At 40.2% G+C, this 13082-nt stretch overlaps 1 protein-coding gene across 1 annotated transcript; it reads left to right on the top strand.

The window, feature by feature from the left end:
* Nucleotides 1-5870: 5870 nt before the first annotated feature.
* Nucleotides 5871-12828, top strand: aldoca (aldolase C, fructose-bisphosphate, a). Its single transcript, XM_010892644.4, has 9 exons — nucleotides 5871-5974; nucleotides 6525-6661; nucleotides 6869-7080; nucleotides 8672-8726; nucleotides 8836-8996; nucleotides 9100-9183; nucleotides 9283-9457; nucleotides 10416-10615; nucleotides 12173-12828. Exons 2-9 carry the CDS (start codon nucleotides 6550-6552, stop codon nucleotides 12257-12259), a joined length of 1086 nt encoding a protein of 361 aa, XP_010890946.2. The 5' UTR covers nucleotides 5871-5974; nucleotides 6525-6549; the 3' UTR covers nucleotides 12260-12828.
* The last annotated feature ends 254 nt before the right edge of the window (nucleotides 12829-13082 follow it).

Below are 13082 nucleotides of genomic sequence, written 5' to 3' on the forward strand. Positions count from 1 at the left end.
TGCCATCCAGCTGGTCCTATGGCAAGAGTACAGTGATGACCACAGCAGTGGCTTTTTTTCCTCAAATTAAATTTGGTTCAGGTAATAACCTAATCAGTGCCTCATTAAGTAAAATAAGGAGTGCCTCTGTTGGAATTTAACAGACACTGGAATGGAATGGCTTCCATACATTTAGAGATGCTGATTTAAGAGAAATTAGGAATGGTCTCTTAATTTTTTTGAGAGCTTTATATTATTTAACCGTGTAGCACCCTGACAATAACGTCGACCGTTTGGTCAACAGTGTGACGTCCGTGCGCAGTAGTTCGCCAGTCTTTCGAAGACCCAGGTCCGCTCTCTATGTACACGTGACTCGTCCCCAGCTGCGGTCGGAAAACGCGAAAACGCTCCTGACAAAAAACCTCTGCATCGATCTTCAGAGTGGGGACGACATTTCAACCGTACCCAGTGAGACAACCAATCACATTCATGTTTACGTCAGGCTATATCTGCCTTCACGTTTGAATACGTCTCGCCCACCTGAGGAATTTTGGTTGTGCTTTCCTTCGGACGTCGAGGTTTCTTAAAGACAATAGCCTTTAAAGGTAACTGTTTTGCCATGGTACCATGGTTCATTAAATCCAGAGTTCCTCACAAGCAACACAGGTATAGCTAGGCTGTTACTAATCAAAGTTAGCCTTTAGGCCTAGTGTATTTCGCATAGCGTTATAAAATTTATCAACGTTTCGTGTTCAGTATTTGATTGAATTGTACCTGCACAAGACTTGTTTCGTCTAACTATAGGCTATAAGAAATAAACTGACTATACAGGTGCTGATCATAAAATTAGAATATCATCAAAAAGTTGATTCATGTCAGTAATTCCATTCAAAAAGTGAAACTTGTATATTAATTCATTCATTACACACAGACTGATATATTTCAAATGTTTATTTTATTTAATTGTGATGATTATAACTGACAACTAATTACAATCCCCAATTCAGTATCTCAGAAAATTAGAATATTACTTAAGACCAATACAAAAACATGATTTTTTTTTTTTTTACAAAAAACTAAAGTATGAACATGAAAACTTAGTTGGGGCTCCTCTTGCCTGAATTACTGCAGCAATGCGGCGTGGCATGTAGTCGATCAGACTGTGGCACTGCTCAGGTGTTATGAGAGCCCAGGTTGCTCTGATGGTGGCCTTCAGCTCTTCTGCATTGTTGGGTCTGGCGTATCGCATCTTCCTCTTCACAATACCCCATAGATTTTCTATAGGGTTAAGGTCAGATGAGTTTGCTGGCCAATTGAGAACAGGGATACCATGGTCCTTAAACCAGGTACTGGTAGCATTGGCACTGTGTGCCGGTGCCAAGTCCTGTTGGAAAATGAAATCTGCATCTCCATAAAGTCGGTCAGCAACAGGAAGCATGAAGTGCTCTAAAACCTCCTGTTAGATGGCTGCGTTGACCTTGGACCTCAGAAAACACAGTGGACCAACACCAGCAGATGACATGGCACCCCAAACCATCACTGACTGTGGAAACTTTACACTGGACTTCAAGCAACGTGGATTCAGTGCCTCTCCTCTCTTCCTCTAGACTCTGGGACCTTGATTTCCATAGGAAATGCAAAATTTACTTTCATCAGAGAACATAACTCAGCAGCAGTCCAGTCCTTTTTGTCTTTAGCCCAGGCGAGACGCTTCTGACGCTGTCTTGTTCAAGAGTGGCTTGACACAAGGAATGCGACAGCTGAAACCCATGTCTTGCATACGTCTGTGCGTGGTGGTTCTTGAAGCACTGACTCCAGCTGCAGTCCACTCTTTGTGAATCTCCACCACATTTTTGAATGGGTTTTGTTTCACAATCCTCTCCAGGGTGTGGTTATCCCTATTGCTTGTACACCTTTCTACCACATCAATTCCTTCCCTTCGCCTCTCTTAATGTGCTTGGACACAGCTCTGTGAACAGCCAGCCTATTTAGCTATGACCTTTGGTGTCTTGCCCTCCTTGTGCAAGGTGTCAATGATCGTCTTTTGGACAGCTGTCAAATCAGCAGTCTTCCCCATGATTGTGTAGCCTACAGAACTAGACTGAGAGACCATTTAAAGGCCTTTGCAGGTGTTTTGGATTAATTAGCCGATTAGTGTGGCACCAGGTGTCTTCAATATTGAACCTTTTCACAATATTAAAATTTTCTGAGATACTGAATTTGGGGTTTTCATTAGTTGTCAGTTATAATCATCACAATTAAAAGAAATAAACACTTGAAATATATCAGTCTGTGTGGAATGAATGTATACATTATACAAGTTTCACATTTTGAATGGAAATACTGAAAGAAATCAACTTTATGATATTAAAATTTTATGACCAGCACCTCTATAGTCAGTTTATTTCTTTCATTTACGTTTTGAAAATCAATCGCCGTTAGCCCTAATAATAGCAGGTTACGCTTGCGCTTGTAAAATGTATGTGTGAGGGTGTTCACGATTGCAAACGCGTTTTCTAATGCCTCTTAATATGAAAGTAATCAGATTACCTTACTGAGTTTGAGTAATCAAAAAGTTACGTCACTGATTACGATTGTGGACAGGTAACAGATTACATTAAAAAAGGTACTTGCCCAACACTGTAGGTGTCATAGTAACATCTATTTAATGGCAGGACCCAAGGTTTCCCAGCAGAACATTGCCCAGGCCTCCGCCTGCTTGCCTCTTTCCCATAGTGCATCCTGGTGCCATGTGTTGTCCAAGTAAGGGACACACCCAGCCATCCACGTGATGTAAAAGGAAACGTGATTCCGCAGACCAGGCCACCTTCTTCCATTGCACCGTGATCTAATTCTCATGCTCACTTGCCCATTGTTGGCATTTCGGCAGTGGACATGGGCACCCTGACTGGTCTGCGGCTAAACAGGCCCAAACGCAACAAATTGCGATGCACTGTGTGTTCTGACACCTTTTTATCAGTAACCGCATTAACATTTTCAGCAATTTGAGCTACAGTAGCTCATCTGTTGGATAAGACCACACTTGCCAGCTTTCGCTCCCCACGTGCATCAATGAATCTTGGCCGCCCATAACCCTGTCGCTGTTTAACCGCTTTTCTTTCCTTGGACCACTTTTGGTAGGTACTGACCACTGCAGACCGGGAACACCCCACAAGGGCTGCAGTTTGGGAGATGCTCTGACCCAGTCGTCTAGCCATCACAGTTTGGCCCTTATCAAAGTCGCTCAGATCCTTTCCCAAAATTGGTTAAATAAAAAAATAGGAAACCCTATTATGGTTTGCAATATTTGTTTTTAAGTTCACATTATTAGACACCCTGTTATTTGGTTGCATAGCTTTTGGCCAAAGTAGCTAGCAAAATTTTTTGCCATCAATGAGTTTTCCGGCACGTGTCTAAAGGCGATTTGGCCTAGTTTTCATGAGTGAACTGGACAAATTCTTCAATGTTTGAAGGGTGCCTTCCACCAGCTGTCATACCCCTTACAATTAAGAAGTTTCAGATCTGGACTTAATTTCTTAATTTAGATGATTCAGATCTGGACTGTTACTTTGCAGTTGTTTTTCTAATGGAAGACCCACAGTCTTCAACAGAGAAAGTGTTTTTATATTTGGTTGAACATTGCTCTCCAAAACAATGTGATACTCTGCTGATTTCATTTTTTGCACACACTCAAGGCCACTACCACCAGGGGCAGCTAGGCAACCCCACCCCATTATCTTCCATTACTGATTGTATTGATCGTGTTTTTATTTTATGAACACTTTGTTGGGAAACAAAGACTACACTGATGAAGGAGTTGTATTTAATAAATACAATGGGAGACGAATTGCTGGTTTCAAGCACAGGGCGCCGCAGGTGTTTAGTTTCTACTTTGCATAACTGTGTTTCTGGACAGTTGTTGATTTGCTAGCAAAGAGATCTGAAGACATCACTAAGCTACAGCTAGTGCCATTAAATAGCTGTTGAATGGCACCCTCAAACATTATTTCAATAATTATCGCAGTTTCTCCTGAAATGTGGGCCAATTTCCCAATGGAAAGATCGAGTAAGATAATTTAGATTGGGGTGTCTATTATTGTTTCCTTGTCCTTCATTTTAATTTTGTGAATATTACATTTTAAACTTCGGTGAAAAAAAGTAATACGTTCTACAATATGAGAAACGGACTGATAACTACTATTTCTTAAAAGAAAATTGGTTTATTTGATAGGACATTATTAATGTAAAATGTCTGTATTTGGCTGCTTCCCTATATTATGTTCATACACATACATTGCACCTCACCTGGATAAATATAGGCATTTTTATCCCCAGACTTTGGTGTGATGGTGACCTATTTGGGAATACACGAGAAACCCTTAAGGAATCAACCTTAATAGGACAGAAAATTGAAGACCAAATAAAGCATAATCATTAAATGTTTTTAATTAGGTTTAAACAGAATAAAATAGCTACACTCCCAATAGAGATGGTTCAAAATAAAAGCGCAGTCTTCTTCCTGTCTCCTGACAAGAAAGGTGTGGTGGGTGCTTTTGTCTCCCTGCAGTCTGACACTGAATTCCCTTTTTGGCCCTTGTCTGAGACAGGTCTGGTACAGTATGTCTGTGGTGTTGATTGGGTGACCCATATCCTTACAGTAGTGGACACCTACATTTTCAACAGCACACTGACACACAATGATGGAGTCCTGTTAAAAAAAAAAAAAAAACACAGCTCAGTTAAAAAATGTAGAGACCATCGCACCTTTTTCTTTCCTTTCCAAAAAAGTTGAAAAGGGAAAGTTTTGACAATTTGCTGTGGTCTCAATTTTAACCCTTCTGTTCTTCATGCAAAACCTTTCTTTTTGACTTTTTTGGAAAGGAAAGAAGTGGTCTCTTAATTTTTTCCAGAGCTGTGTATTGAGTCTATACAGAATCGGGGCAGAAGGATGTATTTAACTTGTGCCAAATCAAATATAAAATGCCAATATGAGCTGAATGTTCATGTAATGCCTGAACAATTGAATTAGGTAGCTTATTAATTGTAAACTCTCATGTCATGTTATAGATTTTGTTTGATTATCTAACCACTTCAATTGACAAAGTACCAACTAAATATGCCACTCAAAAGACAAATCAAATTGGTCTTCTGTTCCCAATCTATTTCAATTACAAAAAAACCTCAATGTTTAAGTATCTTCTATGCATTCAAATATTTTTTTCTGATGCCTGTTGCTGCGAAACTGTGTAAAATATTTATTTGGTCATTTACATCCATATCTTTTAACACATCTGTAAACCTGGAAATGCGACCACATTATAATCCACATGATTTACTACCAATGCATACAGAAACTGTAGGTGTTTAAATTCCTCTAAAACTGAACTTTTTCTCTGGGACTTAATGGGAGGATGAAATTGCCATGAGATTTAGAAAGTTGCCCAAGGCATCAAATTACTTATGTCAGTCCATGATTGCAATTAATTAGAAGCAATATTGAGCCCTTTGTGATTTAACACATGATATTCCGCTGAAGGGTTGATAATATTTATAGCTTATTTTTAATGTTAGTGGGCCAACAGTTCGTTTGATATAAGAATTTGATGTTCAGAATGTTGCTGTTGTAATGTTTTTTTCAAGAAAATGTAGAGAAGCAGAAAATATCTTTTGGATGAGTGATTAGCTTCATTTTTCAACTGCCACTGTGACACGTTTTTCAACTGCCATCAGAACAAGGGAAATGATTGGTGAATTCCAAAACGTTTATTATTATTATTGGATTGACTTGAGTTGATAGATGTTTATGTAGAATGTAACGTGTTCTTTATTCATTTTCTATCAGCAAACTCCACCCTGTTGCTGAGACCCCCCCCCCCCCCCCCCCCTTGTAGGTTTTTTGAGGTGTCTGAGCTGAGTGAGATACAAGGATGCACTCCTTCAGACTGTTGAGCACAGTGGATGTCCCTTCTCCAGTTGTGAATTTGGGTCCTGTCAGGTAAGGTTCTCAAGTTTTCTTCACATTCACTTTTTGTTTCAGCAAGCTTTTAATAACACATTTTAGATTTAGCTACTATGAGAGTTATTGAATGAGTGGTACCCAGAGGCCAGAGGGGCTAAAGATGCCAATGGCTTTTCAGTTTTGATTTAAAAACTAAAGGAAAATTAAAAGTTAATGGAGTTGCATATTGACTTGTTTATTTGTTGTTCTGGTTTTCCTTAGTTAGTCTGGACAATAAAATGTAAAAGCTAAGGGTCAGTGGATATGCCATATCCAATATCAAGGGATGTAATATGAATGTAATTTGTATGCATTCATTTACTGTTTTGTGAAACCGCATTTATCACTGCACTGTAAAAAGTGATCTGTGGAGCTGACAACTTTCTTTTGTGGAAACCCATTACCAAAGGAAATTAGTTGTCCTACTCCAGGACAGAATAACTGATTCGTCAAATTCTCTGTATACTGCCCTAATGACAGAATTTAGAACATTTTTGATCAAGAAAGACTGGTAAAGATGAGCACAATCTGATTTGTGTCTATGCAGGTTGTGTGATTAACCATCTCTCAGAATGACGCACCAGTTCCCAGCTCTTACTGGTGCTCAGAAGAAGGAGCTCCAGGAGATTGCCCTGCGCATAATCGCTCCGGGGAAGGGCGTCCTGGCCGCTGATGAGTCTGTGGGTTAGTAGGATGCTTGGTGTCTTAATCTACATTTCATTAACAAAATGACAATCTACAATGGGAGCTAATCCAGTGATGCTTGTAAGAACCCTACAAAGCAGTTGCACAGGATATAATCTGATAAATGATTGTGTTTTCATAATTGTGCATTTGGTTAACCAGGCATGTTGAAATTATTATTATTTTTTTCTTCTCTAATGAGAACAGGAAGTATGGGAAAGCGCCTACACCAGATAGGGGTTGAAAACACTGAAGAGAATCGCCGGCAGTTCCGACAGATTCTCTTCCGTGCTGATGAGCGCATTAACAGCTGTATCGGTGGGGTCATCTTCTTCCATGAGACGCTGTACCAGAAAGCTGACGATGGCACATTCTTCGTCAACATGATCCAGGACAAGGGCATCACTGTGGGAATAAAGGTAATGTATGAGCCCAGGGCTCAAATGGGCCAGTAGTCATACGTAGAGTTTAAAGTCTCTTTTGGAAACCTTTCGGAAGGTGTAGCTGAACACAGACAGGACCCGGAAGTGGGTAGCGCTCCGAGACGTGGCCAAGTTTGGCTAGAAATAAACGCATAATAAAGGCTGCCAGTAGAAAAAAACATGAACAGTGGCTGCCGATGGCTCTTCTTTCTCCCTCTTTCCTGCTTTGTCTCTTTCTCTTACTCTCTTGCCTCTCGGGAGCTCCTCACTAGGGCCCAGTCTTCAAATTCAGCTTTGGTTCCATCTGTCGGACACACAAATACACTACCATTCAAAGGTTAGGGGTCATTTAGAAATGTCCTTGTTTTCAATGAAAACAAACATGAAATTAGTTTAAATCGGAAATATAGCAAAATGAAAAGGAAATATAGTAATTAACAAGGATAGAAATAATGCTTTATTTAAATAATAGTCCTTCAAACTTTGCTTTTGTTAAAGGAATCCTCCATTTGCAGCAATTACAGTCTTGCAGACCTTTGGCATTCTAGTTGTCATACTGTTGAGGTAATCTGAAGGGATTTCACCCCACGCTCCCTGAAGCACCACCCACAAGTTGGATGGGTTTGATGGGCACTTCTTACGTACCACACGGTTAAACTGCTCCCACAACACCTCAGTAGGGTTGAGATCCAGTGACTGTGCTGGCCACTCCATTACAGACAGAATACCAGCGGACTGCTTCTTCCCTGAGCAGTTCTTGGAGCTGTGCTTTGGGTCATTGTCCTGTTGTAGATATTGGCCAATCTGAGATATCGCTCTTTCTCTGCAACTCTTCCTAGAAGGTCAGCATCCCGGAGCCTCTTCAATTTTGACGTTGTGACTGGTGTTTCTATTTAATGAAGCTGGCAGTTGAGGTCCTGTGATGGCATCTATTTCTCAAATTAGACACACTAATGTATTTTTCCTTTTGTCAGTTGTGAACTTGGGCCACACACTACTTTTTCAATTCTGGTTAGAGCCAGTTCACGCTGTTCTGTGAAGGGAATAGTACACGTTGTACCAGAGCTTCGGTATCTTGGCAGTTTCCCACATGGAATAGCCTTAATTTCTCAGAGCAAGAATAGACAGTTGAGTTTCAGAAGAAAGATCTTTGTTTCTGGCCATTTTGAGTCTGATATCAAACCCAAAAAAACTGATGCCCCAGATACTCAACTAGTCTAAAGTAGGCCAGTTTTATTGCTTCGTTAATTAGCCCAACATTTTTCAGCTGTGCAAAAGGACTTTCTAATGATCATTTAGCCTTTTATAATGAAACTTGGATTAGCAAACAACTTGCCATTGGAACACCGGTGTGATGGTTGCTGATAATGGGGCTCTGTACACCTATGTAGATATTCCATTAGAAATCAGATGTTTCCAGCTACAACAGTCATTTACAACATTGACAATGTCTACACTGTATTTCAGATCATTTTTGTTATTTTAATGGACAGAAATTAGCTTTTCTTTAGAAAACAAGGACATTTCTAAGTGCATGTTACTACAATCATTTGGGCAGCTCATATTCTACTGTTTCTTTTTTCTTTAGGTTGACAAGGGTGTTGTCCCCTTGCCAGGAACTAATGGAGAATCCACCACTCAGGGTAGGGCTGAGATCCCTCGGAATCCACTCTACAAAACTATGTGAATTTGACCACCTGCTAATGCTCAATCCCAATTGTTTACCTTGAAAATTATTTTCTCATGCTAAAGGACTAGATGGGCTCTCAGAACGCTGTGCTCAGTATAAGAAGGACGGGGCAAACTTTGCTAAATGGCGCTGTGTGTTCAAGATCAGTGACACCACACCTTCGACACTTTCGATTGAAGAGAATGCCAATGTCCTGGCTCGATATTCAAGCATTTGTCAGCAGGTGAGGATTATACACATGTAAAGTATAAACAAATATTGTGCTATGTAACATTAGAATAACTGTTGAACCATGATACTGATTTTGTAAATTTTCGGTCCCTCAGCATGGGATTGTGCCTATTGTGGAGCCAGAAGTTTTGCCTGATGGAGACCATGATCTGAGACGTTGTCAGTATGTCACTGAGAAGGTGAGCGGGACTTTATCTGAAATGTAACATCTTAGTGTGTAATTTAGGTCCCTAACATGGACAGTTTATCATATTTCATGTGTGCCCCATGTTATGCAGGTGCTAGCTGCACTGTACAAGTCCATGTCTGACCATCATGTGTACCTGGAGGGGACTTTACTCAAGCCCAACATGGCCACTGCTGGTAACAGCTGCCCCACCAAATATAGCGCGGAGGAGGTTGCAATGGCAACGGTCACTGCCTTGCGCCGCAGTGTCCCTCCTGCAGTTGCCGGTAAGATCATAGACCAGTGGACATTTGTATTACCCCTCACTCACAGATAATCTCAAAGTGCCATATAATCACAAGAAATGTGATATCTAGAACCAAAAAGTGTTCATCTGTCCCCATAGGTGCCTCTAGAACCCTTTGCACAGAACATTCTAAATGGAACCAAAAATGTTTTTCTAAGAACAGCAGTGTTCTCCTGTGGGGACAGCTAAAGAACCTTTTTGGAACCCTTTGTTCTAAGTCTACGCACATTCAAGTTAATTTATTCCAAATTTGTTAATTTGTTTTTTTTGATGACTTCTCACCTCATAAATATAAAATATATTCTAAATGTACATCAGTTGGGTTTTAGAGCAGTTTATATCACAATCTCTGCTGCTTTCTTAGCTATAAAATATGTATAAAGAAAAGGCAAACAATTGTGCTACCCTGACTCAATGCCAAATCAGAAGCTTTTTCTCAATTTGTGTTAAATTAGGATTTCTGGTCATATGATGTCCCACAGAGATCAATTCTGGGTTCAACACTTTTTACCATTTACATTAACATTGGATATTGTTCTTGTACCTAATTAATAATAACAATAACGCATTTTGCTGAATAATCTTCTAATTCGCTTTTTCTTACCTGTGTTTTGTAATTATTTTTAAAGATTAGTTTCAGGTCTTTTATATTTTATTGGACAGGAAGGTACTGAAAGCTGCTGGTTGGATTCAGACCCACACTGCTGAAGTACATGTGAACCGGAGACGGTGACTTAGACAGCTGGACCACCCTAGGCCCCATGCTTTGTATTTAGTTTGATGTATCTCTGGAATTCAGTCATGGATCACAATAGAATAGACCTTGGTATCAGTATGACTCCCAGATATAAAGGTTCTATAAAACATTTTCAGTTTCTCCTAAAGAATCATAGAGAAATAACTTAAAATGGATTTCCATTCATTTTCTGTGCATACAGGAGTGATGTTCCTCTCTGGGGGTCAGAGTGAAGAGGAGGCCTCTGTAAACCTGAATGCCATCAACAAATGTCCTCTGGTGAAGCCCTGGCCCCTAACCTTCTCCTATGGCCGAGCCCTGCAGGCGTCTGCACTCAAAACCTGGTGTGGACATAAAGAAAATGAGAGTGCTGCCACTGACCAGTTCATCAAGCGAGCAGAGGCATGTACTTTCTTTTCAGAGACAAAATGAGAAAAAGAAAATCCCTGAAAATCACATTGTAGGATTTTTAATGAATTTATTGGTAAATTATGGTGGAAAATAAGTATTTGGTCAATAACTAAAGTTAATCTCAGTACTTTGTTATATACCCTTTGTTGGCGATGACAGAGGTCAAAAGTTTTCTGTAAGTCTTCACAAGGTTTTCACACACTGTTGCTGGTATTTTGGCCCATTCCTCCATGCAGATCTCCTCTAGAGCAGTGATGTTTTGGGGCTGTCGCTGGGCAACACGGACTTTCAACTCCCTCCAAAGATTTTCTATGGGGTTGAGATCTGGTGACTGGCTAGGCCACTCCAGGACCTTGAAATGCTTCTTACGAAGCCACTCCTTTGTTGCCCGGGCAGTGTGTTTGGGATCATTGTCATGCTGAAAGACCCAGCCACGTTTCATCTTCAATGCCCTTGCTGATGGAAGGAGGTTTTCACTCAAAATCTCACGATACATGGCCCCATTCTTTCCTTTACACGGATCAGTCGTCCTGGTCCCTTTGCAGAAAAACATTCCCAAAGCATGATGTTTCCACCCCCATGCTTCACAGTAGGTATGGTGTTCTTTGGATGCAACTCGGCATTCTTTCTCCTCCAAACACGACAAGTTGAGTTTTTACTAAAAAGTTATATGTTGGTTTCATATGACATTCTCCCAATCCTCTTCTGGACCATCCAAATGCTCATCTAGCAAACCTCAGACGGGCCTGGACATGTACTGGCTTAAGCAGGGGGCCACGTCTGGCACTGCAGGATTTGAGTCCCTGGCGGCGTAGTATGTTACTGATGGTAGCCTTTGTTACTTTGGTCCCAGCTCTCTGCAGGTCATTCACTAGGTCCCCCTGTGTGGTTCTGGGATTTTTGCTCACCATTCTTGTGATCATTTTTACCCCACGGGGTGAAATCTTGCGTGGAGTCCCGTATCGAGGGAGATTATCAGTGGTCTTGTATGTCTTCCATTTTCTTATAATTGCTCCCACAGTTGATTTTCTTCACACCAAGCTGCTTACCTATTGCAGATTCAGTCTTCCCAGCCTGGTGCAGGTCTCCAATTTTGTTTCTGGTGTCCTTTGACAGCTCTTTGGTCTTGGCCATAGTGGAGTTTGGAGTGTGACTGTTTGAGGTTGTTTTTTTTATCTGAAATGTTTTTTCTCATTTTGTCTCAAGTGGGAGAACTTGCACAATTGGTGGCTGATTAAATACTTTTTTGCCCCACTGTAATTTGTGTGAACATTCCCTAAATAAAACTAGCAACATTTCACAATTTCTGAGTGGACCGGTCACCTGAAGTAATCTATTGTCACAATCTGATGAAAACCATGGAACTAAAAGTGTTTCACATACATTAACAGCAGACCCCTCCCCACATTGCAGTCCAAAATTTTCATGGACCAAGAAATCTGTTCAAAATGGTTTCATAATTTTATGTTTCAGTTGACATGAAGTATGCTCATAACAGTGTTTCTGTGTTTATCCCTGATACCCTTAACCCCTTTCACTTACTACCAGGTGAATAGTCTGGCCTGCCAGGGAAAGTATGCTGGTGATGGGGACGATGAATCTGACCAGATCTATGTGTCCAATCATACATATTGAAGAGACCGTCATCCCTCATGATCCAGCTTTGGGCAAACAACAACACTGTTCATTACAATTTGTAAATCACAGTAATATGCTGTCTACGATCTGTATTTGAGTTGTATAAAAAGTACTTGGTAATTAGTGTATACATTGGTAATTAGAAAACATTGCACATTGGTGGACAAAGTAGATGTTCAATTAAGTTAGGCATTGACATTGTATTTGTCTACAATCAGATGAAAGTACTTTGATTAGAAACAATATTAGGGTAACACTTTATTTTTAGAGTCCCAAAAGTGTCCCTGTAGATTGTCAGTAGACAATCTGTAGACCATCTGTAACATTTTTACTAATTATTTACTAACCCCTATCTCTAACCTTAACCTATACCCTATACCTTTTTCTAACCCTAACCTTCACAAGCAGTTGTTTATCAACCGATCGTTTGTTTAAAGTTTGTTGATAGTATTGCTATCTATAGAACATCTACAGATGGAAATTGGGACTCTCAAACTAAAGTGTAACCAATATTATTATAACCTTTATAACATGTTATAGTAGCAAAATTAAACCTATTGACTTTTGGCTGTCTCATAATTGTCCAGAATTGTATTGTGACAAGTAGAGCCACTTTCCAAATTACAAGATGAAAACTAGGATTGGTTTCCAAATATACTGGGTGTGAAGTAGTCAAAATGGGTAGGGTTGTGTGTCTTTAATGGGCACAGGGGAGGGTACTGTCCCTGGTTTACCTCCCCAAAGTCGTTTTGTTATGCTGTACCTTATGGTTTTATTTCAAAGCACTATGCTGTTACTGATGCCAGACAGATCTTATAAC

The sequence above is a fragment of the Esox lucius genome, chromosome 1, assembly GCF_011004845.1.
Source record: "Esox lucius isolate fEsoLuc1 chromosome 1, fEsoLuc1.pri, whole genome shotgun sequence".
Taxonomy (NCBI): Eukaryota; Metazoa; Chordata; class Actinopteri; order Esociformes; family Esocidae; genus Esox; species Esox lucius.